This window comes from Rattus norvegicus, chromosome 7 (genome assembly GCF_021556685.1).
Source record: "Rattus norvegicus strain SHRSP/BbbUtx chromosome 7, alternate assembly SHRSP_T2T, whole genome shotgun sequence".
In the NCBI taxonomy this organism is placed as follows: Eukaryota; Metazoa; Chordata; class Mammalia; order Rodentia; family Muridae; genus Rattus; species Rattus norvegicus.
In genome coordinates, this window is record NC_141540.1 from 142,275,925 (window position 1) to 142,303,634 (window position 27,710).

At 52.0% G+C, this 27,710-nt stretch overlaps 2 protein-coding genes across 2 annotated transcripts; both read right to left on the reverse strand.

The window, feature by feature from the left end:
• Positions 1–289: 289 nt before the first annotated feature.
• Krt84 (keratin 84) lies at positions 290–8,107 on the reverse strand. Its single transcript, NM_001008812.2, is given in 9 exon segments — positions 290–1,335; positions 2,470–2,501; positions 2,925–3,145; positions 3,597–3,722; positions 3,832–3,996; positions 4,805–4,900; positions 5,463–5,523; positions 6,231–6,439; positions 7,461–8,107. Coding segments are annotated over 9 exon segments (1,827 nt in total). The 5' UTR covers positions 8,043–8,107; the 3' UTR covers positions 290–1,000.
• Positions 8,108–16,774: 8,667 nt separating this feature from the next.
• On the reverse strand, positions 16,775–26,577 carry Krt82 (keratin 82). The gene is given in 9 exon segments (NM_001008803.1): positions 16,775–17,010; positions 17,464–17,495; positions 17,685–17,905; positions 18,312–18,437; positions 20,477–20,641; positions 20,970–21,065; positions 21,579–21,639; positions 23,837–24,045; positions 26,242–26,577. Coding segments are annotated over 9 exon segments (1,482 nt in total).
• Between the last annotated feature and the right edge of the window lie 1,133 nt (positions 26,578–27,710).

Genomic DNA, 27,710 nt, shown 5'->3' on the forward strand with positions numbered 1-27,710 from the left:
AGAGGGCTTGGTTGGGAGAACACGGGCAGGTTCAGCGTGTTTGGGAAGAGGACACTCTGACCTGGAGAAGAGTGTGGGGATGGGAACTTGTTTTTTAGGACCTTGTCCTTGTTCTTTGTCACATCTGCCTTACAGAACTGTAAGTCCCTCCCTGGAAAGGCTTGTACCCCTTTCTTTCCGTGGGCCCAGGATATCAGCCCCTCCCTCGTCACACTCTCATTAGGGTGAACTAGTGGGTTTCAGTCAGCCACCTCCCCAGCGTGATGTGGAGGGACAGGCAGAGTCCTTGTGAAGTTAGCTTAGCAAGTTTATTGAAAACCCAGGAATACAAAGAATAGTACAAACAGTTGCCCACCCACCCCCAGACTCCCAGAGTTTGCAGACGCAACCCTGCGGCAACCACAGGGCCCAGAGTTGGGCCTTCTATCACCACAAGGACAAGGCACACGGAGCAGAAGAGACCACCTCTCCGTCTGAACTCCACCTACTTGGCAGACCCATATACCGCAGACAAACCAACAACCTTAAGAGAAATGGCCTGGATGAGCCACTGGGAGGAGAACCATCATGGGAACTTAGGGGCCACCAAGGACTGTGTGTCCTTTGGGGACAGGGGAGAGGGACTATGAAGCATCTTCTGCCAGGGAAGGGAAGAGGGAGGAAGGGGATGGGCTGAGGATGCCTGCAGGCCCCAGGGGTCTGTGCTCATGCTCATGCTCTGAATGACCCCTCTCTCCCCAGGAGGCTCTGCTTTCTGTAGTGGTGCTGAAAATACATTTACTGTGGCTGGAGCCTGCCGAGGAACTGAAGGAAAGGAATTGGGGAGAAGCCCCTGGGGCTGGGACTGGTGTGTCTACACAAGGACATGGGCTAGGTTTGTATACTGGCAGGGAGAGTTTCTGGAGATCCCTCAGGACCAGAGTCTATACACCTCAGGGGATAGGAACAGGGGATGTTCAGCTGGTTCTTCTCCAGGCGGCGGCCCCCTGGGGCTAGGTGCTCAGTACCTGCTCCTACGGGAGGTGGTGGTGGACGAGAAGCGGATGCTGGAGCTTCTGTTACCGCGACCACCACTGCAGCTGCTGAAGCCTCCCTCTGTGGGCAGTGCACAGGGGATGCTGGGGGCACAGGCGTCACCCACTAGCACTGAGCCTCCTCTGGTCCCAGAACTCAGCAGGTCTCCACCAGCCCTCAGGCTTGAGGAAGCCAGAATCCCTCCAGTGGCACGAATGCCACTGCTGCTGGAGAAGGTGACTCCACCGCTGTGGGAAAGGCCGGATCCGCAGACCAAGGACTCAGGCCCGCACAGCACACCTCCTCGAGAGCTGCTCACAGCTGTGGAGAGGAGGGGAAAGGATTATGACTCTAGGACTCACCAGTCACCAGCTGACTGGCACAAAGACCAAGACTGCACGAAAAGCAGATATCCAGATGGAACTGAATGAATGCTGTTGTATCTATCCCTGGGTGTGCACACACCCATGCCCACAGACTGGCCACCATTATTGTGTGCACATGCATGCAAACTATTATTTATCTGTGTCCCACATCAGGTGGATTAGGAGAGGCTGAGCATCCAGACACGGGAGCAGTGACCTTCATAGAGCCGTACGGGGGTTCCTCTGTCGCCATACTGTCCCTCTTGCTTGCTTCCATGTAACCTTCAGGTAAGAAATCCAGCCTGTTCCTGGCCAGCCATCTCTGCCCCACTGATGGCTCTGCTCTGTAGCCCAACTGCCTCACTCAACACAGCCCTTATGTCAGGACTAGAATCCAGTTTAGCCCTGATTGAAGCAGCCCCGGCCTGGGTGCTTTATATTCTCTTCTCTGTTGTTGTACCAGAGTCCTTGTGGCCCCTGTGACCTCCGGGCTTGACCTTCTGCAGAAGGCCATTGCTGACCCTCTCCCTTCCAGCAAATCATGGCTCTTCTCTGAGAAGACAGATGGTATCCTTCCAGGATTAGCATGGCATCGGCTAGCTCTCCCCTTCTCAAGAAGACTGGAGTTCTCCAGAGTGGAGGCTCACCCTGCTCTACAGTGCTGGTGTATGCATTATGGCGCCTGCTTTAGGGACTGTCTATACTCTTAGAAGCAGCAAGAAGTTGAAGAAGGAGGGGGTTCATTTAGCATTGCCCTATCCCCATGACCCAGATACGAGTCACTTTTGTGACACAGCCTTTCCCTTACTTCTGAGTCTCTGTGATGGTGGCTTATAATGCCACTAAAAGCCAAAAGTCTCTTTCCAGAAACCTTCTCCTACTTCGAGAGCCACACAAACCGTTGCCTACTCTTTGTTCTGGGAGCCTCTGCTGAGGACACACTACAGTCTTGGGACACTGATGGCCCTGCGTCCATGACTGTACGTCTTGGCCAGATCAGCTATCTTGGGAGCTTCTTGATCCCCACAAGTGCCAAAAGGAAATTTGATGGGGAGAGAAGAAACGGTCTGAGAAAGGGGGAGATACTTACATATGTTTACTGGCCCAACACCTTCACAGATCCTGGGGAGAGAACCAGACAAATGAGCTTCTATGAGCTAGGAACCTGCTTGCTGTCAGAGGGCATGTTGTCTGGGTAGAGCAGGAACTGGTGGGTCTTCCCCCCACTTGTTAGTGCATTTTGAAACATGTCATGCATTTTGAGACACTGTCTCTAAACTGTCGAACTGAACTATCTGATGACCTATTACTACTTTAACAAATTGATCAGCTAAGCAAACTGCCCGTGACCTGGTGCAGCCTGTCTGTAATTGCATTTGACAGCATGGCGCCTTCTCAAACCCTGCCCCAGGGCAACCAGCTAAGATTTTTGCAAGATATATTGCTCCCTCAAGAGACTGCTCATCCCAGGATTCTTCACCTGGTTCCCTCCCCTGATTTGGTTAACCTTTCTAGAAGTCTGACCTCCATCCTTCCCAGTCTCACCTGATTTCCTCGCCCTCCAGCAGCTTCCTGTAGGTGACGATCTCAATGTCCAGCGCCAGCTTGGCATTCATGAGCTCCTGGTACTCCCGCAGCTGCCTGGCCATGTCCTGCTTGGCCTGCTGCAGGGCTCCCTCCAGATCAGTCAGTTTACACTTGGCATCGTTGAGGGCGGCTTCACCCTGCTGCTCTGCCTCAGCCACGGCGGCCTCCAGCTTGGCACACTGCAGAGAACAGAGTTTGTACGTGAGCTTTGCTAGGGGCTCAGGAGATCCCTAAGTCAGGTTGGAAACCCTGCTCATGGTGGGAGACCTGGTGCCAGGCCTGGGTTGCAGCTCTCTGTGGCTGCTTTTCCAGGGATAGTGACTGTGGTCAGCGGGAGGCAGAGTATTGCTGTTCCCCCATTCTCCATACCCATTGGGTTTCCGCTGCCTCTAGACCTAAGGAATCCAGACTCTCCCATTCTTTCTGCCTCCCCTACTTAGAGAATCAGCCCCAGGCCTTTCTTCTTGTCCACATGTCCATATTTCTGTCCCCAGGGAAGGTTTTATGGCCAGCCCTTGGATTTGTGTCCAGGTCTTACTAGGTCCTTTACTTTCACCAAACTTGGTGCTCCTCAAAGCCAGGCCCCTGCCTCCCTCGCTCCCTCCGCAGCTTTCTCCTCTTTTTTCCCACCTGAGCCTTGGTGTGCTCGATCTCGGTTTTCAGCCTCTGGATCAGCCGGGTCAGCTCATTGATCTCATCCCGTGTATTACGTAGATTGTCGCAGTGCTGGCCAGCGGTCACCCGCATCTCCTCATACTGGGGGCAGAGGCAGTGTTTTAACCATACATGGTCTGGGTTGAAGACCTCAGACCAAAGTCTTCACTCTAGGACACCCGCACCCCTACCCTGGGCTCCCGTTGCCCACCTTGGTCTGGTACCAGGACTCCACATCTGCACGACTCCGCCTTGCTACCTCCTCATACTGTGCCTTGACTTCCGCTATGATCCCATCCAGGTTCAGGTCCCGGCTGTTGTCCATTTTCACAATGACAGATGTCTCTGAGATGTGTGACTGCAGCAACTGGATTTCCTGTATTGGAGACACAGCAGGGCAGAGGGGCTCAGTGGTCCATCAGCAGCTGAGACTTAGCCACAGGGTCCCCAGTGAACCAGGGACAGGGAGCATCGCTTCTTGCTCTATAACTCTGCGAGATCCCATTCCTACCCAGCCTGGGGCTCAGAAAAAGGAATGCTTGAGAAGCAATCGAGTCTGACTTTAGAACCCTTGCCGTAAGCTCAGGCCATGCCTCCGGTACCTGCTTTGGCTTTGGTGACTATCGAAACCTGGGGTACCTCAGGTGAGCAGACCGACAGTTGCTTAAATTCACGTTTGTCTGGCCACAGTGGCCATGGTCCACTGAGCAGTAATGATATTTTAAAACACAGAGTAGAGCCTGGAGATTCCTAGATCCAGAGTCTTCAGAGAACCAAGGTCTCCACCCTGGTGTCCCTTTCCCCCACATCTCTGTCCGGCTCAACTTCAGACTGAATAGGTTGGAAGAAATGGCATTGGTTTGTGTAGTAAAATCATCCTTTCTTCTTCCACATTGCTTTGCCAGGCAATCCTACACTCAGTCTTTAGCTTGGACAATGAAGGTTTGAACCACAGATGACGGGAGTTCATTGTCAGGCCTAATACGGCTGCGGAGATGTCTATCTCCCCAGCCTTCCTCACCTCCAAACACAGTGTCAGAGAGCCCAAAGGTCTGAGTAGGGGTGGATCTAGGCACAAAACCAGTATCTGGAAACCCGAAGGCCTGCCTCAGCCCCTAGGGCATGCAGGCTGAGCAGCCAGGGCTGAGCAGTCAAAGCCGTGAATTCTTACAGAAGGGCCTCACCTCCAGGTACAGAGCCTTGAGGAATTCAATTTCCTGGGCCAGAGCATCCACGTTGGCTTCCAGGTCAGATTTGTTCAGGAAAGCTGTGTCTACATCCTGCATAACAAAAAGAGAGGGGTGGGCTCACCACCTGTGCTGCTCAGCCTTCCTATTAGGAGGGGTCCGGCGATGGCAGGAGGAGCCGTCAGTTCCTCCTGGGTCTCTTTCCCTATTGCAGTGTGGACGCCCACACAGGGGTTGCTGGGCCTCATCCAGGGCTTTTGTAAAAGCAAGGAAGGGGCCATAGAGATGACTCGGATGGTAAAGTCTGAGTTCAATCCTGGAGCCCCACATGATGGAAGGAGATAACTAATTCATTCCCTTGAGTTCACGCATGGACCAGGGTGTACGTGTGCCCCTCCTGAACCAGCCCAACAAATGAAATGACTTTTACAGATAAAAGTAAAGAAAGCCTTGCTCATTCAAGAAATAGAAGAGTCCATCGTTTTCAAATGCACAGTACTCAAACTCAAATAATCTGTGGTCCTGTCAGAACTTTGAAGGGAACCTGATGTGATCTTTGGGGCTCTGCTGTTTGGGGGAAGTTTCTGGGGCAGGTGCTGGGTTTCTGGAGAACACGTGCTTCCGTGTAGAATTTCCCCTCATTGCATTCCCTTACCTTCTTCAGCGCTACAAACTCGTTCTCCGCATTAGCCCGGAACACCACCTCTTCTTCATACCTGGGAGCATGGGGATGAAGTGGGTAAGCCCCCGCTCACGTTATCCCCAAGCCCTCACTCATCCTGCAACGGGATCCTGGTTTGTTGAGGGACATGGTTCTCTATTGCCTCTCACAGGTTAGCATATCTCAGTCCTACCTTTAAAACATTCTCTAAGCTTCTGGCCCGACAAGTTCCTTAATTTCTCACCTTGAATTTAGGGTCTGAAATCTGGACCATTACTACATGTCTCTGTGAGAGACAACTCAGGGTCCTTGCAACTGAGCATAGAGGAAGTAGGACATGAATGAATGTGGGCACTCCTTCCAAAACAAAAGACATCTCTTCCAGAGTCACATCTCCACCAGTAGTATTAAGTCCCCTATTTCCTCAGTACCCACAGAGGGTCTCCTCATCCCTCCTCCTGTACTACTGTTCCCCACACATCCCAGAGCTGGGTTTTGTAGCCAACAACTATCTAATCCTCATTCATGCAGCTTCTGTCATCTGCACTGGGCAGCATATGGGTCCCAGGTGCATATGGGTCCCAGGTGCATATAGGTCCCAGGTGCATATGGGTCCCAGGTGCATATGGGTCCCAGGTGCATATGGGTCCCAGGTGCATATGGGTCCCAGGTGCATATGGGGCACAGGTGCATATGGGGCACAGGTGCATATGGGGCACAGGTGCATATGGGGCACAGATGTGGGCAGCTCAGAGCACTCACTTCTTCTTGAAGCCCTCAAGGATGTCCTGCATGTGGTTCCTCTCTGCCTGCAGCCGAGCCTGGTCGCTGACTAGTACATCCAGCTGCCTCCGCAGGCTGGTGATATAGTTATCGAAGAGAGGCTCCAGGTTGCTACGGGCACATTTCTGGTCTTGGAGGAAGCTCCACTTGGTCTCTAGGAGTTTATTCTGTTGCTCCAGAAACCTTACCTACATCCGGGAAGCAAAGGAGAGACATTAAAGTGCTTGGTAGTGCACCAGTGCACTTTGGATGGCCGGCAAAGACTGTCCTATTATCGGTGTTCTTCCCTCTGCTAGCTTACATTACGCTTCTAACTCACCAGAAGCCAGGAAGGCAGGTCTGTGACTCTCTCCCCACACCCAGGCAGTTAATAAAAACATTTAGTAATAAAGACATTTCAGTATTATTGAAGTGAGGTGTCAGCTGGTCCTGAGGGAGTGTGAAACATGAGGTTTTTGCTGGGCTTGGCTGCATCTGGGAATAGAAACCAGCTATCCCCAGCAGAGTGCACAGAGCAATGACACTACATTGGGAGTCACCGTGGTACTAGGATGTGGCTGCCTGGGACTGCACACCATGGTCAGCATTCCTGATATTTTATCAGCCAAGCTCCTTGGCTAAAATGAGGTCACAGAGGTTCCCTCCCATCTCCAGAAAGAAACCGAGCCTCGTCTCAATGCAGACATGCTCTACCTAGCATCTGCTTTTGGAAGGCTGACACTGTTATTTCTCTATAATAGCTACTGGTGCACGTCCCTCAGTTCTGACTAGGTCTCCGTAGCCTATGTTGGACGTATGAATTCTTTGCTTGTTATTTAAATATCACTCACTCCATTCTCAATCAGCTTCAGAAACTATGAAAATCTCCTTCAGACCACCAGTCGGACACTTGGCTGAAACCCCCCACCTGTGTGGGAGACATGGCCAAGTAACTGAGAAATAGGGCTTGGTTTGCCCAAATGCCCTTAGGTTTGGCTGGATGGTCTTTCTTTTTTCTCAGAAATTGTGGCCAGCATCTCAGTCTGTCTCATGGCGCAGCAGTTCCTCTGGCTTTGTCTATTTTCAGTGCAGAACATTCCAGAAGCCATTCATCCCTCTATGCCCTTGGCAGATGCCTTGGCTCAGCCTGGACCAGCTCTTTTGAAGGGGAGAGCACCCCAGACCCCTTAATTCTAAGTACCTTCCCCAGAGATTCATCCTCCAAGCTACCTTATCAATGAAGGAGGCGAATTTGTTGTTGAGGGTCTTGATCTGTTCCTTCTCATCTTTCTTCACCCTCTGGGCATTGGGGTCAATCTCCAGGTTGAGGGGTGTCAGCAGGCTCTGGTTAACAGTCACAGCTGTGATAGCAGGGGCTGAGGGGCCTCCGATTCCTCCAATTCTGTAGCCAAAGCCAGGCCCACCAAAGCCAGGGCCACCAAAACCAGGGCCTCCAAAACCATAACCAAGGCAACTGCCAGCACCAAAACCCAAGCCAACGCCACTGCCGGCCCTATAGCCCAGACAAATGCCACTTCCGTCACCAGAGCCAAAGGCTATCCCACTGCCAGCTCCAAAGCCAACTCCATAGCGGATAGGACGAGAGCATCCGACTGCTATCCGGGGTGAGGATGATCCAAAGTTGATGACGCTCCGACTACCAAAACCACCCAAGCCCCGGAAGCCAGGTCCACTCCTGCAGGAGACAGAGCTTGCCCGGAAGCGGTTCAGATGCTGAGGGGTCATTGCTGAGCAAGAACTGAAGTTTCCCACTCGACGGCCAGAGCTGACTCTGTAGGAGCGGCAAGACATGGTGGCTTTGTAGATGGCAGCTGAGGAGCAATGTGGTGTGGGGTGAGCCGGAGCTGGGAGTCTCTGTGAGGCTAGTGGATCCCTCTCACCTCTTTTATGTGCGTGTGGACTTGAGAGTTGGCCTCATAAAAATGAAAAAAAAAAGCCATTTGGAGGCATTTATGAGCTTGGGTAGTTAGCAGAAACTCCTCACATCTATAACATCCTTCACAATGAACCAATTCAGACACACCTATTCTCATCAGGATGCGGGTTGGAGCAGGCCACCTATAAACATTAAAAACACATAAACACATAAATATTAAAGTCTTATTTCCCCCTATAAGTCCACCGCAATTGCCATTATGGGGACATTAATTTGCTTTGCTCATAAATCCAAAGGCTTCATCCCCTCCCCCCCAGCCCCACTGTAAGTGTGGCTAACCACCAGAGACTTAGAATGCTAACAGTTCTAGTAGAGGCTCTGGAGGAATGTGGATACCCAGAGTTACTCTCTTAAGACAGGAGGGGGAGTCACCATGCATCTCGGAGGGTAGAGTCAGTGCTCAGAACCCTTATCCTTGTTCTATCCACCCTTCGGGGTTTAGCTGTTTCCACGAGGGCTGAATATCATCGGGGCTGAGGTGGACATGTTTCTGACTTGAGACTCTCCGTGGACACTTACTCAGTCCCAGGTACTCTGTGTAAAGTCGCCCACATGACTTGGAGCCCCCACCCTCCACCCCAGGTATGTCCCGGAGCTGAGTGACAGCCCTATCCTCATGGGTTCCTTGAACCGTTCATTGGGTTATGTTTATTTGATTCTTTGATTGGGTTACAGAAGCAAAGCAGTAAGTACCCGGATACAAAATGAAACACTCCAAGCCAGCATAGATCATTGATCTTGGCAATATTGCAGATAACTCAGGACTTCATGCTTCTGCTCATCCTTCACATTCTAGTATGTTCCAGTTTTGAGATTGGGGAATCGTGCTTGCTTGGATGTCTGGGACATGTTTCTTATAGACAGACATTGATACATGTCTGTGTGTAACACACACACGCACATACATACACACACACATACATATGTTTACATATAAAGTTCTATCAGTGTATCAATGTTTTTTTCTGGGAAGCCCACTCAGGAGGGCATTGTTTTTTCTCCCAATTGTTTGTCTAAAGAGGAAGAGGAGGGATAAACAATGGGAGAATGTTTCTAGTAAAAATCACCAGTGACCTCTGCTGCCGACCTCCGTGGTCTCCTCAGCCCTCACTTCCCTTGATTCACCAGCAGTGCTGGATGCAATCCATCTTCACCTTCCAGGCATGGCCGCCTTTCCACCTGCAGACGCTGCATTCTTCTAACTCCTTTTCAGTCTTCTTAGCAGGTCTCCCAGCTCTACATACCCAGTGTCCCCGGGTCAGCCCTCTGACTGTTTCTCATCTTTGCCTGTGATCATACCCTGGTGACATCACACAGACTCAGACTTTAAATATTCTGCCCGTCAGTGAGCACCGCTGCACATTTGCACCTTGGGCTGCCCCTGCACTGTGTCCTGTTTAACATTTATTTTGTTTTTAATTATGTGCCTCTCCCCCATCTCTCTCTCTCTCTCTCTCTCTCTCTCTCTCTCTCTCTCTCTCTCTCTCTCTCTCTCTCTCTCTCTGTGTGTGTGTGTGTGTGTATACATAAGAGTTCAGGTGCCCACGAAGGCCAGAAGACAGTGTTGGGTCCCTTGGCATTGAAGTTATACTGAGCTTTGACCTCAGTGTAGGTGCTAGGAAAGAACTTGGCTCCTCTGGTAGAGAAGTGCATAATCTTAACCACAGAGCCTCCTCTCCAGATACCTAAGCATATGTTTTAGTCAATATCTCCCATTTAGATATCAAAGATATATATATATATATATATATATATATATATATATATATATATATCCCAAACTTCCCCAATTCCTCCTACTTTGTATTTTCCCCTTGCCAGCCTCACAGTCTCTGCATTTGACAAGTTTAGGGATCACTCTTTTCTCTGTGTTTCCCTTCGTGTTTCCGCTCCATCCACCACACGCCCATCTTCACAAGTCTGGCCCTCCGGGGCTTCTTGCTCTGTGCTGCCAGCCCATTGCTTGCTCCTCACTGGGTCTGCTGACTCAGGCTCCCGAGATGTCCCTGGATTTTGTCTCTGTTCCTTCTGAGCACTCCCAACACCATGGTCAAGGGATCCTTCAAAGGCCTGTTAAGGCATGTCATATCTTTGCCGAGCGCCTTCAGAAGAAGTGCCTCTCTGCAGTGACTCTGTGGTCCCTTCTCTGACTGTACTTGTCCCCACTGTCCCATGGTCCACTCTGCCCCAGCCACTCCTGTCTGTCTGTCCGTCACTCAGTCAGGATGAACTCTCCTGCTGCAGACAGACGTTCATCACTTGCTGTTTTCACTGCTGGGGCTGCTTCGCCTCTCACAGCTTTCTGGTCTTTGTTCATACGCCACTTTCTCACCTGCTTTGGGGCCATTCTCCCCTGCTTCCTAGGACTCCTTATCACTTGAGCATTCTTGCATGGGGTTCTCTGCAATCATCCGTCTACCCTGGCTGGAGAGCTCTAGGAAGCAACACTATCCTGTGTCTCCTAAACTGGATGGTGGGAGGGTGTGTAGACTTGCTGTTCTGTTTTGTTGAACGGATGAACGCATTTCGGGGGTTAAAAGCAGAAAGACAGAGCAGAGAAAGGAAAGAGAGGGCTACTTGGGCATTTGGCTTTGTGTGTATTTTAGGAAGAGGATCCTCCAGGCACCAGAGTGGATGGCAGTGGCTCTGGAGATGCCAGGGACACAGGAACTTGGGAGGTCCTAGAATGGATCCAGATCTTTCTCCAGGTTTGGTGGTTGGGATTTGGTTCTGCCTGCTTGGAGAAGAGGGATCTGCATGTCTCTGAGGCTTGGCAAAGAATCATGGGAAAATGGGAAGGGGACAAGAGAACCCCACTGGAGGTAGAAAGGGGAGGAGACAGAGGGGTGCAGCAAGGAGACCAGAAGGAGTGAGGCTTGACTCAAGGACAGAGTTGGGTATAAGCCCACTTTCACCACCCCGTAGTGGTGCGTGAGTAGGTGCAGCGATAGAAGTACCTGTCTGCAGAGAAATTAAAAAAAAATAATTCACTTCCCATTAAAACCCCCAGCTTTACAACACTACCACACCCTCACCAGTGTTAATGGACAAACGTCACCCTGGTACGTGGTTTGCCAGTGACCTTCAGGGGCCTGGTTAGCTGTCTGAGGGTTGGTTTCCTCACGTTGGTTCTCGAAGATGGTCCTCCGGCCCAGTCCTCTGTCTACTTCTGAGCAGCCCCCCTTGGTTCTGTACTGAACCCCACGTTCCCATTGCAAGATGGTCATTGCCCCACTAGGCATTCCCAGGCGGCCTTCATCAGGGCTCTCCTTGCGCCCTAAGCAGGAAAGGTGGGAGGGAGTGACTGGAGCCAGTCAAGCGTAACCCTGTTACCATCAGCACTTTACAGTTCTGAGCCATTATTTTGCCAGATGATGCATAGCACAGTCCTGAGCTGTGTTCTAAGGGGTGGTGGGTGGAGGCAGGGGGAGGAGTCGCCCTGGCAACTCCCGGGCTGGAGGTTTTGCTGCTGTGACAGTTTCTCTTGTCAGGAAGCCTGGGTGTAATCCCAGAGATCTGCCTCTCCTCAGTGGTGTGACTGAGTCGCCGTTGCTGGGTCATCATGATACTATCTGGGGCACGGGAGGAGGGAGACAGTCCGAGTGGGAGGGGAGGAGAGGGGAACCCCCTCCTAGCTAGCCAGGAAATGTCCAGGAAGCCCGAAGCCCTGGTCGGCCTGGCTGGGCCTGTGGGTGTGTGTGGGAAGGACAGGAGGGGAAGCCCAGGAGCTGAGGAGGCTTTGCTGAGCTCCTCCTTCTGCCTGGGCATGAGTTTGTGCTGAGTTTCTCATGCTGAGGCCTGCTCCTGCCTGGAAAGCAAGTTCTGGAGTTCCCCCCTCCAAAGTGGCTGGGTGGGTGGGTCAGAGGCTGAAGCCACCATTGTCCAGCACCTTCCTGTCTGTGCCTTCTCAGACTGAGGGTCCAAAGGTTTCCTTAGAGGAGGTAAACTGATCCACGTTTATCGAGCAACACCTGCTATCTACCAGAGGATGGGATTTAATTCCTTGCCCTCCCCACATAACCAGCCCAGAGTGAAAACGTTGCTCCCAGTAGTGTGCAGCTCAGATTGCTTCCCCATGCTTTCACGGTGTGAGCATTGACTGCAATCAGGCTGGCAGGGCAGCATCTTCCTGCCCTTCGGTTCCGATGTCCCAGCTTCCCTTCCTCTGCTCACTGTCCTCTTCTTCCTTTCCCTTCCCTCCCACTCCCCTCTCTCCCCTCCCCATTCCTTCTCTTTTCCTCCCCCACCCCTCACTCCACCCCCACCCCACCCCACCTCTGCCCTACTCTATACTGGGATTGAAATGCAGGGCCTTGTGCATGTTAGCAACTGCTCTACCACTGAGCTGTATTTCCACCCCACATCTCATACTTAGTTGCCCAGGCTGGCCTAGAACTATCTGTACTCCATGCAGGCCTTGAATGTGCCATCCTTACGCCCTGGAATCACAGTGCCAGTTTTGAAACTATTGTCCCAATCCGAGCTGCTGGGTCTCTTTTCTGAGTGCTTGGTAACCCTAGCTGGAAAAAGGCTGGAGTGAGTGAGTCTGGGACACAGAGGGGACTGGGTGAGGAAGGGCCACTGGGAAGCACAGGGGTGAGGATTATAGGGACAAGTTCTGGGACAGAAAGCACTTGACAGCCAGGACAGGGAGAAGGGTATGGGCCCGTGAGACACCTAGGAAGGCAGACACAGGAATATGGTGTTCACCTCCAGCTCCTCCCACCTTCCTCACAGCCCTGCAAATTGTTCCCTGGCAGTCTTTACTGGAGCCCTCAGTGAGGAGCAAGGATTAGATTCATGCCACACACCAGGATAGGCAATTCCTCCTGTCTCCTGGCACCTGGCGGGGCTGCACAGAGGGAGGTGTTTTTGAGAGTGGAATGAGAATTAGCAGGTCACCACCAGGGGGCACTTTCTGCCTGCTGTGAATCACCTCCCAGACCCGAAGGGAGAGCGCTTTACTGCAAGACAACACAACCTGGAGAAGAAGCTGGAGCCCCTGAGATGTAACCAGGCCTGAGCAAACACTCTCAGGAGCCCCACTGACCTGGAACCAAAGTCTCACAGGGGCTGGTTGCTGACTCCAGGCCTAGAGCATTCCTGTTTCCAGAACCTTGGGTTATAAACCAGGAGGGAGCATGGCTGGCACAGGGGCAGGCAGAGGTGGAGGCTCTCCCTCACTGTGCCCCTGCCAAGCTGCTGTGCCTCTCAGTAAGGGCCTCTCTCTCCTCATAGTCCTGCAGACCTTTGAGGTTCATGCTTGTCTGCTACCTGCTGCTCTTCCTTGGGGAGCTAGCTTTTGATTCCTGCTGACTAAACCGAGACCCCAGCTCTGTGATGCCCTGCCCCCACCACTCAGCCACATTTCTGTCAGAGACAGCTGCTATAATCAGTGCATCAGCTCCGCACGCCCATTAGGCTGCTCTTCAAAGCCCCAGAGTACAATGCAGGGCTACACACAACATGCTTATTTAAGGGGACTTGGTAAAGTGTCCGTTGGTTCCCTGATGTTTGCAGTTGTCATATCCCCCAGCTCCCAGCTTTTCTCTGGCTGGCCCTAAGGAGCTACCCTTCACCTTTTATGCTTCAAGGATTGCCGGAGTTGTAGCCACATTAGTGTCCTAGTCCCTCTCGGGAATAAAGTAATATTTCACTGTCTGGCTGTGCCATATCATTTTGCTTATGTGCCGATGGGTATCTGAGTCATTTTTAAGTCTTAGTTATTCGGAACAATGTAGCAGCTTCTATTGTGTAGAAACACATGTTCATTTCTCCTGGGTCTGTACCTAGGAGTGGACTGGTTATGTGTAACATTGTTGGAAACCAACACTCTGTTCTCAGCTGTGATTGTGTCAGTTAACATCCTGTCACAGGTGTTAGTAATCAGGTGATTTCCTTCCGCCTAACTTTGGGGACCTGGCAACAGATTACATCATCACCTGCCACCTCTAAGTACTCCAGGGGTGGCAGGTGTAGCTCATAAAAGGCCCTAGCCACCCCTGTTCTCCCCCCAGCTTCCACTGGGGACAGCAGGGAAATGGTTCTGTTTCCTTTCTCTGTCTCTCTGTCTCTCTGTCTCTGTCACTCTCTCTCCCCCTCTCCCTCCTACTCCCTCTCCCCTTCTGTGTGTGTGTGTGTGTGTGTGTGTGTGTGTGTGTATCTGTCTGTCTGTATGTCTATCTCTTTCATGTCCTCATTTCGAGGAGACCCTTTGCTCTCCTCCCACCTTTTATACTAGATCAGTTGCATGGCATAATTTCTTAATGGTGTGCACACCTTGGCACTAGCCTGCCAAAGGTACTCCAGTCTCACCGCTCTAACCTATCTAAGGTCTTTTAGCATTATTACTTACAGGGAGGGCTGTTTCCTTCTGTACTATCAGCTCCCAGCAACCTGACTCAAGCAGGTATTTAATATCTGTTGTTGTCTGGGTGTAGTGGTGCATGCCTTTAATCCCAGATCTCTGGAGGCAGAGGCAGGAGGATCTCTCTGAGTTTGAGGCTATCCAGGTTTACACAGCAAGTTCCAGGACAGCCAGGATTTCGTAGAGAGACCCTATCTCAAAAGTAAAAAACAAAAAACAAACAAACAAAAAAAACTAGATTGTCTAAACAAAAAGTGGATGAACAGGTTCCTTTAAACAAGCTGCCCAGAATCTGCAGCTCTGGGCTTCCTGTCACATTCTGGTCTTAGGTCTCTGAGCCTCTTTAACCAGCTTTCAGCACAGCCACTAGCCTGTTTTGAGCATTATCTGTGGTTGCACAGTTTGGCCCAGAGTTCTCCGAAGTTGGACAGGGCCTCTTTCTCATTTCCGTATCATGGGCCTCTATCTTGGGGCCCTGCACAGGATGGAGGCTCTGAATGTGGTTGTTGGAAGGAGGAGGAGTGGTCTGACTCCAGCAGGGGTCATCACAAGGAACAGAAAACTCTCTGGACGAGGGGTGAACTCTGAAGTCAATGCAGTCAGCAGGGGCCTAGGGCCTCATGAAGGGTGGGACTGCTGGCCTCCAGGCTTGTCTCAAGTCTTTAGGCTCCTTAAATGAGGAGAGGTTAGGGGAGTGTCCTGATCCTCCTCCCAGGCCAGATGCCACTCATTTCCAAAGCTTTCCCCAGGTGGGAGCTCCGAGGCCATGGGGACGAATGGTAGCGATGGGAGACGATAATATTGACCAAGCATGATGAGGGCCCTATGGGTCACCTCTAGGTGTGTGTGTGTGTGTGTGTGTGTGTGTGTGTGTGTGTGTGTGTTTGTACGTGCACGAGTGCGTGTCCATGGAATGGGGAGGCTGTGCATAACACGTGCTGTACATAGCACGAAAAGGGTCTTGCATCTGTGTGATGTACATGTTTTGGTATGAGCCATACTATGTCATGCTTATCCCACAGGCCACTCCCATATCATGTATGTGAAGTTTTCCCACAAATGTAACTCCTTCATTTCTGTCCCTAGACTGCAGTCCTTGAAGGCTCCTCATGAAATCCCTTACCTTTATGACAACCCCACACCGAGCAGGGTGAGACAGTTTGGTTCCTAGAGTGTGAACAGGGTCAGTTTATTGGAAACAGACAACTGAGAGACTCCTCAGAGAGAACCTGGACTCCAGGCTGACAGGATTTGTATGTTAACCTAGCATCTCTTCCCTCTCTCAGATCCTAAACGAGCCTCCAAGTGACAGGGGCAGCCCCACTCCACTGTATGGGTGAACCATGCTCCTATTTGACCCAAGGCCCAAAGCTACAGGGACTAAATGAGAGGGGGCAGGAAGCAGTGCTATGTACAGAGGTAGGCAGGGTTGGGTCCAAGACAGAGTAACCAAACTTCTCTCTCTGAGAAGAAACCTTGTTGTGCACCATTTTAGGCACGTCTCACCATTAGCTGCCAATGAGCACTGTATTTTACTTTGAGCTCAACACACTATCCAACATTCTAGAGTCTTGAAGCTCAGGAGACACAGTGCCCAGTGACCCTGAAGCTTTGATTGTAGATCTCAGTTTTGAGATTCAGAATGTGATTGGGGAGTCACCTTTTGACTTTTTTTTTTTTTTACACATATGTAATACCGCATGCCTCAGGTGGGTGCTATGAGTTCCATTTTCTTGGGTATTTGAGAGCCAGGGGGAAAGGAGTGGGGAGGCTTGAGTTTGGGCTGGCTTTGTGAGGGAAGTGGTATGGAGCCTTTTGCGTGATAAAGCTGTAGTGTGTCCAGCTGGCCATCTCTCCTGGGAGAGAAGTGGTAAGACTATAGCCATTCTCTTGACCATATTAGAGTTGACTTGCTACCCCAAGTGACAGAGACAGTAAAGTCCCCTTGTCTGTGTCCCCACAAACTCTGTGTCCAGCTTGGGGTCTGCATCTAGATATGTGAAGGGTGGCTTTGAAGATGTGAGCAGGGCTGGGAATATCTCAGCTCGCAGGAATATCGTAGGGTAGAGCGGGGATTGAGAGTAGCTCAGCTCCCAGGAGTATCCTAGGGCAATGTGTAATTGGTGTGGGAAGGGAGAGTTTTGGAATATTCTGATTTTTAGACCTGTAGAAATGTGATATCCAGGGTTTTTAGACTCCCAGTAGCGAGTAGCGCTAACATCAGCGGCTGCATGAATTGCTTCCTGCCCCCATCTTCATGCTGGAGCTCCGCCCACTTCCACAGCCCAGGAGCCCTTGGGGCTCACAGGGGATGTAGAGTTCACCGGTGCCCACCACGCTGCAGCCCCCACTGTTCCTCAGGACACCGGTGGCCCCGGTGCAGTATTCGGTCCTCAGCATGGGCGTGCCCACCACACAGGGCTCATAGAGAACGGCTCCTTTGGAGCTGCTGACAGCTGTGGGGACAAGAAAGCATGCTTAGAGCCCCACGGGGACCATCCCCTCCTCTGGGCCATCCCAGTCTCTGAAACTCCCAGCACTTCTACCTGCCTCCAAGGATCCATCTATCCTTTCTAATCACACCCAGTGCTTGGAAGCACCCGTCTTTCCCTGGAGCCTTGGTGAAGCTGGGACTAACGCCCGACTCCCCTCACTGACTCTCCTCACCTTGCACCTCTTTCCTGACCCTGCTGCTAACCCTCCAGCAGCACCTCCTATGTTCAGGTGGTGACTTGGGTGGGCAGCCCTGCTGGATTTTCTCCACCCGTCCAGAAGTACGGCAGTCAAGCACATTCCGTGGGGATGTGAGAGGTTCCGGAGGGCTGGGTGGAATGTGGTGAGTTTCCACCCCGGGGAATTTTACCAAAACCCCGGACCCAGAGTCCAGGATTCATGACTCAGCTACTTACAGATATTCACAGGCCCGATGCCTTCACACAACCTAGAGAAAGAAGGGAAAAGAGCTCAGGTTCCTGCCTTGAAGGGAGCCCTGCTTTCTGCCCTCACTGTGTTAAGGAGGGGTAAGGGGGTGGCAGATTGTGCTTTGCTTCCCAAGACTGTGGGATGCCAGCAGCAGCAGCTGCCCTAGGGAGGCAGGATAACAGCCACCCTGGTACCCATCTGTGCTCACCTGTGCTCCTCGCCCTCCAGCAGGCGCCTGTAGGTGGCGATCTCGATGTCCAGCCCCAGCTTGGAGTTCATCACCTCTTGGTACTCCTTGAGCAGGCAAGCCATGTCCTGCTTGGCCTTCTGCAAGGCCTCCTCCAGCCCTGCCAGTTTACACTTGGCGTCAGAGAGGGCAGCCTCCCCCTGCTGCTCTGCCTGGGCAATGGCTCCCTCGAGTTTGCATCGCTGGGGAGAGGGCACAGGAAGGTGTTACTGGGACTAGACACACAGAGGAAGTGTGGCCGGGGTAGGCAGGGGTGGGGTTCTGGCTAATAAATAGATGGTAGTGCCTGGCTGGTTTTCACAAGCCTAGGAGAATTGAGTGGGTCTAATTTAATAAGCAACTTAGTCATGTGAAGGTCAGGATCACAGGGTGAGAGCCTGGGTTCGGTCCTCTGAATCGCTGCTTCTCTGACAGCGGGGAACCTGACTTTGTGGGGCTGCTCATGCAGCTCATGGGCAGCTTGCTTCCTGTGACACAAGGTGTAACAGGCTTATCTCTCTTCCTCACTGACAAGGTTTGTCCTGCCCTGTATGGCCCAGCAGGAAAGTGGACCTCTGCTGGGTTCTCCCAGTTACTCTGGGACCTCACCTGGGCTTTGACTGTTTCGATGTCCTGCTGAAGCCTCTGGATTAGCTTGTTCATTTCCAGGATCTCGTTCTTGCGGTTTCGTAGGTTGTCACTGTGGTTCCCAGCTGTCATCCTCAGCTCCTCATACTGGACAGAGAGGTGAGAACCCAGCCCTTCACTGTGGCATCTCTTGGCCCCTTCCTCACTGTCCCCAGCCTCTTGTCCATCGGCTTGCTAGCTTTGGTGCTCCATGACCATACTTATCCTGAATCCTGTTTCTTCCTAGCTTAGGTGCTCCATGACCATACCTATCCTGCATCCCATTTCTTCCTGGCCTACATGTTCCATGACTATACTTATCCCACATCCCATTCCTTTTCCAGTTCTCATTGATGCCACGGGCCTTGTGTGTCTGCTCCTTGTTCCTATATCCCGCAGCCCCAGTCTCTGTTCCATACATTCCTAGATTCCTCCTTTTCAATCTGGTTCCTTCTCTGCACCAGAGCCTGAGCTCTGCTGAGGGGTATTCCCATTTTCTATGTCCCGAGGATTTTAGAAGGACTGTATGTTCACCCTGGAGTTGGACAGTCAAAACCAAAACAACATGATGCCTTGCTTTGGCTAACTTCAAAACAACAATCAGAAATCAGATTCAAAGTGGAAAAAAATACTAAGTTAGCGGTCCTCCTCCTGCTCTCTGCTTATAAGCATCGTGTGTCCTTTGAGAGCAGGACAAATGTCAATGTTTCTATTTGTTCAGACTCCATGTGCTGCCCCTCCTGTCATCTGTGGAAGCCTCTGCTTGTCCTTGGAAACTGCCAAGTGTTCCCATGGGCTTAGGTGTGACTGGACCAGTGTCTTTCCTGATGGGATCTTAGATTCCTTCAGACAGGGACAATCTGTTGTCACCGTCTCCTGCTATCCTATTTAAAGCCACACTCCACAGCACCTCTGTGGGTCACCCTCCCTTACCCTCTTCATGGCGATGCTGTGTGTGTGTGTGTGTGTGTGTGTGTGTGTGTGTATGTGCTGTGTGTGGTGTGTGTGTATGGTGTGTGTGTGTGGGTGTGTGGTGTATGTGTGGTATGTGGTGTGTGTGTGCTATGTGTGTGTGTGCTATGTGTGGTGTGTGTATGTGGTGTGATGTGTGTGAGTGTGTGGTGTGTGTCTGTGTGTTTTGTGTGTGTATGTGTGCTGTATGTGTGTATGTGTGGTGTGTGGTGTGTGGTATGTGCGTGTGTGTGTGTGCTGTGTGTGTATGTGTGCTGTGTGTGTATGTGTATGTGTGGTGTGTGGTGTGTGTGTGTATGTGTGCTGTGTGTGTGTATGTGTATGTGTATGTGTGGTGTGTGGTGTGTGTGTATGTGTGCTGTGTGTGTGTATATGTATGTGTATGTGTGGTGTGTGGTGTGCGTGTGTATGTGCTGTGTGTGTGTGTGTGTGTGTGTGTGTGTGTGACCCCCCTCTTCCGAGCTGGTACTCCTGTCTGTCATGTTTATTGCCTGCCCTCTGCTCTGTCTCCAAGAAGGAAAATGGCGGAAGGCAGGCTTACTGCCCATCCCCGTTCCTGCTGCATCTGCAGCTCCATGTTCTGTGCTCCGCACGTGAGAGATTCTCAACGGACAGTTGCTGAATGTGGGAGCTAGTGTGTGAGCGCATGTACACTGCATTACACAGACAAGCCATTGAGGCTGAGATGACATGACTTGTTAGATCCAGCTGCCCCAGGGCTCCCCTTGTCCTCTCAGCGAGCCCCTAATTACTGAGTCTGGAGCACCCTTAATCACTGTTTCTGTTCCAGCACCAGGAACACCCAAGCCAGCGGCCTCCACCTACACTGTGAAGCTCAGAAACCTCTCTGCCACCAACACCAATTATACTGATTGAATGCTGCCTAGAGGGCTGCTCTACAGAGTCTGTGGATAAACAGAGCTAGGGACCTGGCACCCTGGTGACAAGGCTGGCCTGTTTGTGGGGTCCTGCTCTGCAGAGACCTGACCTGGCAGAAACAGCAGAGCTGAGGTTTCTGTGGGTCCCTGGGTGCTGCGGAGTGGCCCAGACTTGTTAGGTCCTTAGCTATTCTGAGGCAGAGAGCACTGAGACCCTGTCTTCTGTTTCTCCCCATTCCCTGCCTTTGCCCCCTCTGCTGTGATGCTTCTCCCAGCCCCTCTGCACCCCAGCCTTACCCTGCACTGGTACCAGGCCTCTGCTTCTGCTTTGCTGCGGCTGGCGATGTCATCGTACTGGGCCTTGATCTCGGCTACGATGCCGTCCACATCCAGATCCCGGCTGTTGTCCATCTTCACGATGACTGAAGTCTCCGAGATCTGAGATTGAAGCAGGCTGATCTCCTGAAGAGGTCACAAAGGAGGAGTGAGCACCAAGGGCACAGCCATGAGAGGAGCCCACTCAGATGTCCTATGACTGTTCCTGCTCCTCCCGGCCTGAAGTCCCCAGTCTGCTTCTTGTCTTGTCTTTGCCCCTTATTGCTGTGGTGACCCAGACCTTCTCTAGGGGAGACCTGAAAACCATCTATCTGGATAATATGACTCTGGGGAGTCTTGCTCCCGGAGTGCTTGAGATGTCCTTCTAGAGTTTGCCTTGGCTCTCCTGCACACCCGTGTCCCTCCGGAATTTGCCTGACAGATCACCCAGAAGACCTTAAGTGGCCATGGATACCTCCTCAAACAGGGCTTTCAGGAACTCAATCTCATGTTCTAGAGCCTCCAAGTTGGTTTCCAGGTCAGCCTTCACCAGGAAGGCTGTGTCCACATCCTGTAACACAGTGACAGACCATGACCTGGATCAGCGGTGTGCACAGCCGTGCCCGACACTAGCACAAGCCTGGGCAAGTTGATGGCAGGGACGGCTGTGGGCTCAGGCTCTTCTCTGAGCCCAGGTGGAGGCAAAGGGTGATGGGGCCAGCAAGGAGAAAAGGACTGAGCGTGAGCCCCATGGGGAGGATGTAGAGGGATTGCTAGGGGCTCCCCACAGCTCCTGCACAGGGGATCCTGGAACTGTGTAGTTAGCTTGGGGTAAGCCATACGGGCAGGCAGGCAGGTGCTTGGGTAGGTAGATTCACAGCCATTCCCCGGCTCTGAGCCCATGTAAGGTGGCAGGAGGGCATGTGGAAATCAGGCTGGTCCCTGTCTCTAGGCAGGTTGGAGCTGAGTGGAGCATCAGACCTTCTTTTCCAGGGTCAGCACAAGAGGCCAAGGGAGAGGAACTTATTTGTGGGCCTTGGGGCATGGACATCTGGATTCTCTGCTTCATTATGCACCACCTCACCTTCTTCAAGGTGACAAACTCATTCTCAGCACAGGGACGCAGGGACAGTTCCTCTTCATACCTATGGGGAGGGGGAGCATCGTTTTAATCAAGGTGTAGAGTTTGGAAGAGTCCTCTCAGGGGGCTCTGGCCTTCTCTCCAGATCCTTATGACTCTTTCCCTCTGGGGACAGACACTTGTCACCCGAACACCTCGGTTACCATTCATCCTGCCCCTTCTCACCGCCAGCAGCCTGGTTCTATGATGCTTCATACCCTGAGGTCCTCAATACTACCTCATTCTCTTGCTAAGGAGGAAGCCCCCTCATCTAACCATTTCCTTTGGAAATGGGAGAAAGGTCATCTTTCCCAAGCTGTTCTGAGGTGGCTGTAGTCCCAAGGAGATTCCCAGCTGACCCTGTGCCTCTTCCTTGCCTGCAGGGTATGTCTGGCCCCCACCTGAAGCCCAGTGGCAGAGGTAGCAATTACCTACTTACCAGAGCACAGAAACGCCCAGGTGTACCCCTCCCACTTCCTAGGGGCTCCTCAGCCCACACACTGTCCCCAAGGCAGAGGGAATGGGAACGAGGGTTCAACATGGCTACAGAGACTGTTTGGTGAGGAGAGCCAGTCCAGGGAAACATCCCTGTGCTCCTGGTGCCCACCTCTCTTTGGTTTAGCAAAGCTCTCCCTAGCTTTGATAAGGAGGTCTGGAGCTATTGTCTGAGTTCAAATCCCCACTCTGTCACACACTAGACATAACCCAACTGGGTGGGGGGCAATGAGTTTTCAGGCCCCATTATTCACAGGGGTATCCCCGGTAGAACGGGGGCAACCCAGGCCTGTTTCAAAAGCCTCTTATGAGTTAGTTGACACCTGGGATGTCCTCTGACAATGCACTGGCGGCGACAAGCGTTGTGCAAGACTCTTCCCTTGGGGTTGATGTGCCAGAAGGACCTCATATTTAAAACCCCTAAATCTCATTTTGAGCTGTGAGCCAGTCTAAACTTGCCTTGCTATGCACTTCTCAAGGAAGTCATGGCCCCTCTGAGTCTGACCTTTGCTCACCCCCACAACCTGCCTGGCACTCGTCTGCTCCCCTTCCCTCCCTTCATTTTTCTTCAAGTCTACAGTGGCCTTCAGTGAATAGATAAAAGGAGTTTCTGAGATAGAGTCTTACTCTGTAACCCTTGATCTCACTCACTATGTAGCTCAGGGTAGCCCAAACCTCACAATCGTTCTGTCTCAGCCTCCTGAGTGCTGGTATTACAAGATATGCACCATTATACCAGGCTTTTGGTATCTTTTAGAAGAAGGGGTCTACTGGAAGAAAAATTATCTATCAAGGACGTGGTCCAAACATGTCCCCTATCCCTACTCCTTGTCTCTTCTCTCTTCTGTGGTTCTTCTTGCCACTTATTCACATGTAAGTATAAAGGCTTTTGGTGCTGTGGGGTAGGGGTGGGACACTACATCCTAGCACAGTGCCTGTCACCAAGAAGGCCAATTGTTGACACTTAACAGTCATGTCCCCCAACATGGCTCCATTCTACTGACACGCTCTGTGTCCCATCTTCTTGTACCATTTCTCCTCAATGGAAACATGTCTCTCCCACCCCATGCCCTGTTTCTATGAGGCTCTGAGCGGACATGCCCCAGAATCTTCCAGATAACAAGTTCTCTCTCTGGGCTTCCTATAAGCTGGGGGTCTACATTTCATGAACATTGTGTGGCAAGTTCAGGACCTGTCTTCTGGAGAGTGGGTGAGATGGGACGGACAACAGAAACCCACAGTCCCTCTAGGGGACAACAGGGAAGCCAGATGTCTGTCAGGAGACAGGACGTGAGCTGTGATGTCTGGGTGGGGATGAGGGACTCCTGAAAGGAGGCTCGTCCAGTGGAGGGAGGAGGAGCCACAGGATCAGAGAGGAAATAGCACTGGGGACTAGAACATAGTTCTTGGTGTGTAAAGGGTTTGGCAGAATGGAATCCCAGCTAGGAATGTAGCTGGAGCAGCCCTGGGGCTCCATGAGTGGCAGGTGAGAGAACTTTTGCAGCAAGGTCTTTCAAAGTCCCCATTCAAGCAGGGAGGAAGGAAGGGAGACAGGGCAAAGACACTTTCCAGGGCTTCCATGGTTGGTGACAACATGGATGCTCTACACTACTTAATTGTTTTGCCGTCGAGTTCCCCGCTTTATAGGTGAGGAGACGGGGGTCGCAGTTGTTTCTGCGGCTTTCTTGCTCTAGTCCCTCTGCAGAATGAAGGTAGAGGCCACTTACTTTTTCTTATAACCCTCCAGCGCTTCCTGGAGGCTGCAGAGCTCAGCCTCCAGTCTGCCATGGTCCCCGGACACGCAGTCCAGCTGTCGCCGCAGGGCGCAGATGTAGCCCTCGAAGAGTGGCTCCATGTTGCTCTGGCAACTTCTCTGCTGCTGCATGAAGTTCCACTTGGTCTCCAGAAGCTTGTTTTTCTGCTCCAAGAACCTCACCTGCCCCCAAGAACGGGTGTCACCATGTAGAAAGGACCCATAGACCATCACCAGGTCTCTGCAGAGACCGACACCCAAAGGGATGTATCTTTGTGTCTCCTTGGGCTTAGGGACCTTAAAGGACTCTCACCTTCCCCCTCAGTAGTCAGAAGGGGCAGAAGGGCTGCCGTTGCAAATGCATGGGGCTGGCCACATGCAGCTCTCTGGCTGACCCCTCGGAAGCCCCATGACCCGGGTCAAGCCTCCTCCCTTTGTGGGCCTCTCTCTCCTTGCCATAAGCACACCCACACATCAATGCCTGGGTCTAAGGGCACAGGTCAGGTCAGGTCAGGAGTTGTGCCCCAGCTCTGCTGACTCTGTCTGTCTCTGATGCTCCACTTTATGTAGAGGCATCTGAAGGACATAGACTCCCAGGAATGCAGGCTGTGGTCTACCTCTTACATTTTTGTGGGTTGGGCTCAAGATAGGAAGCAGCTGCATGAGTTGATCTGGTCACCTGTGCACCAGTCACAGGCACACAGAGAGAGTATGGTCCGTAGCCTTGCTATGGGCTTCTTATAGCAAACCTGTTAAGATAGCTGCAGAGGGGATGTTACTCCGCTGTGGTCAGCAGCTGCAGCAGCAGCCTAATAGAAGCTCACGGCGAGCCCCCCCCCCCATGGAGTGTTTATAACCAAAACATAACAGACTTGAAAAGTAAAATAATGTTGATGGACCAGCTCCTTTCATTCATTTGCACGAGTGTGTCTGTGTGTGTGTGTGAGTGTGAGTGTGTGTGCATGTGTATGTATGTGTGTGTATGTGTATGTATGTGTGTGTATGATGTATGAGTGTGTGTGAGTGTGTGTGTGTGATATGTGTGTGTGAGTGTGGTGTGTGTGTGCATGTGTATGTATGTGTGTGTATGTATGTGTGTGTTTGATGTATGAGTGTGTGTGATGTGTGTGTGTCTGTGTGTGTGAGTGTGTGTGTGCATGTGTATGTATGTGTGTGCCTGTGTATGTATGTGTGTATGATGTATGAGTGTATGTGAGTGTGTGTGTGTGTGTGTGATATGTGTGTGTGTGAGTGTGGTGTGTGTGTGTGTGTGATGTGTTATCACACACATGTGGGAGAGTCAGATCTCTCCCACATCTGGGGATCTAGCTCAGGTTATCAGACCTGACAGCAACTGACTTTACCCTTTGATCCATGTTACTGGCCTGTGTTTTTGGGGGCTGGGGGTTGATGCAGGGTTTTATGTATTTCAGGCTGACCTTATATTCACTATGTAGCTGGGGATGACCTTGAACTCAGATCCTCTTGCCTTTACCTCCCGTGTGTTACAGGCAGGTACCACCATGCCTGGCATCACAGGCACATTTGTAAATCACCTCCTTTGAGTCTCCCACCGTATCATCTGTCTATCCCCAAACCAGGCAGCAAAATCCCTGAGGCTGGGCTGTGATCAGCTTCCATAGAGGTTCCGGGTAAGGGAGTGGGCTCTACCAGGATTCAGGGTATTTGCCCCAATCCTTGGAGTTTCCAGAAACAATAGCCAAATGCTTGGCCTGGACTCTGAGTCTCTAGGGTATAGAAACAAACCCAGGGGAATTAGGGGTTACAGGCCAGCTCAGTGTACCTAAAGGTATCAAGTCCAAAGCTCCCCAGAGCTTTGGTTTGGGGGCTTCCAAGTGCAAAACTCGGGTAACAGCCACCTTGTGCTCTGAACTCTGCTCCGCTTTTGCCTCACCCCAGGTCTAAACAGATGGAAAATTTGGGATTCGTGGTGTTTATGATCTCCGCCTCCAGGCCTAAGAGTTTGGGGACAGCTCAGGTACACGGGAGGCAGTTTTATTCCTCAGGCGGAAGGCCGTTAGTTAGCTCCGGAGCTTTGGGAGTCTCTCTGACAGTCTGCCCTCTGACAAGCTTGATGATCTGTCAGGTGGCACGCTGAGAAAGGTCATATTCTCACAAAGAGAGGAGTGCGGAAGGGCCTGGACTGGGCACGGTTCTATGCACCGGTAACCCAAGAACCCGGGACAGAGGCTGGAGGAGAGCTGCAAATTTCAAGCTAGTGTGGACTGGGAAGCAGGCATTTTCAGTCACGAGCGGGCATGGAATGCATAAGAGGCCCACGGGCGAACCTCCATACAGAACAGATCCAGGATGCTCTCTGCCGCAGTCCTCGCCCCGCCCCACCCTGGCTGCCCTTACCTTGTTGATGAAGGATGCAAATCGGTTATTCAGGCACTTGATCTGCTCCTTCTCATCTCTCTTCACGCTTTGCACCGTTGGGTCAATCTCCAGCTCCAGGGGGACCAGCAGACTCTCGTTGATGGTGACAGGAGTGATGCAGGCGGGAGATCCGCAGGCGGCTCCCGCTCGGTACCCGAAGCCTGGCATGCTGCATCTGGAGGCCACACGGGGTCTCCCGAAGCCCACGTTGCATAGGCTCCGAGAGCCAAGGCAGCCTAGGGCTCGGAGGCCCCCGCCAACCCCGGGCCGAGAGGGCACCTTGCTCACTTCATAGTGGGTGACCATCCGGGGCATGATGGCCGAACATGAGCTGAAGCTCCGGTTGCCACATCTGGAGCTCAACTGGAAATTTCGGCATGACATGGCTTGGGAGGCAGAGGTGGATCCCTGGAGAGGAAGGAGAACGGGGACCACGGGACTGACCAAACCGTGGCTCAGCTTTTCCCCTTTTTATTTGGTGGGGACTGGGGGACTGGATTGGTTCAAACCCCTAATCACTACTAAATCAGGTTTATGAGCTTGGGGTATTGGTAGCTGCTAGGTACAAGGTGCAAATTAGGGTAGCGAAGAGCAAGAAGGAACCAGTTGTCAATGTCAGGGGTGGGGGGTGTCCTATAAAAGTCCATCTGTCCTCCTTCCTTGTTTATGGAATGATGAAAGGGGTCAACCATGCACTTATAGATGCTGTATCCAGTGGCTCAGCCTCCAGGGACAGGACAGTGGAACTTTGGGTTGCTCATCGAGGGGATTTCCCTGAGAGGGAGGCAGGAGTACAGAGATTTTAAAGACTGTATTTACTAGAGGGCTGTATCAGCGTTTTCCTCTAGATACCTCACTACTCCAGGGGCTTCCAGGACATATCCCTTAGACATATCCATGGAGGAAGAAGCTTCCCATGGTGTACCACACCTTGTCCCTGCATTGGAAGCTCCCGTGTCCCTGCACAGCTAGGTCACACGGTCCTCCAGGCACAGATACTGGATCCAGGACACACATCCAGACTGCAGGGGAGTTGGGAAGAGAGACCTGAGCATGAGGAAAGGAGAGAGGCAGAGAAGAGAGGATTAAAGAGGGGAGAGGAGAGAAGAGGGGAGAAGGGAGGAGAGGAGAGGGGAGGGAAGAGGGGAAGGGAGAGGGGAGGAGAGAGGAGAGGAGAGAGAGACAGAGGAGAGGAGAGGGAAGAGGAATGGAGGGGAGGGGAAAGGAGAGTAGAGGGGAAAGGAGAGAGAAATAGAGAGGGAGAGGAAAGGAAATGACACCCTCCTACACTCTGTGCCCCTGCCAAGAATGACTGTGTGAAGTCTGAACCATTGTCCGCACCCCCTCCCCAGATGATGATGAGGCCTGCTCCAGCTTGGGGGTGTCTGTGGGGACAGTATTGTCCTTGGGAATGTTCCAGATGGATCCAAGCTCTTGGCATGAGATGT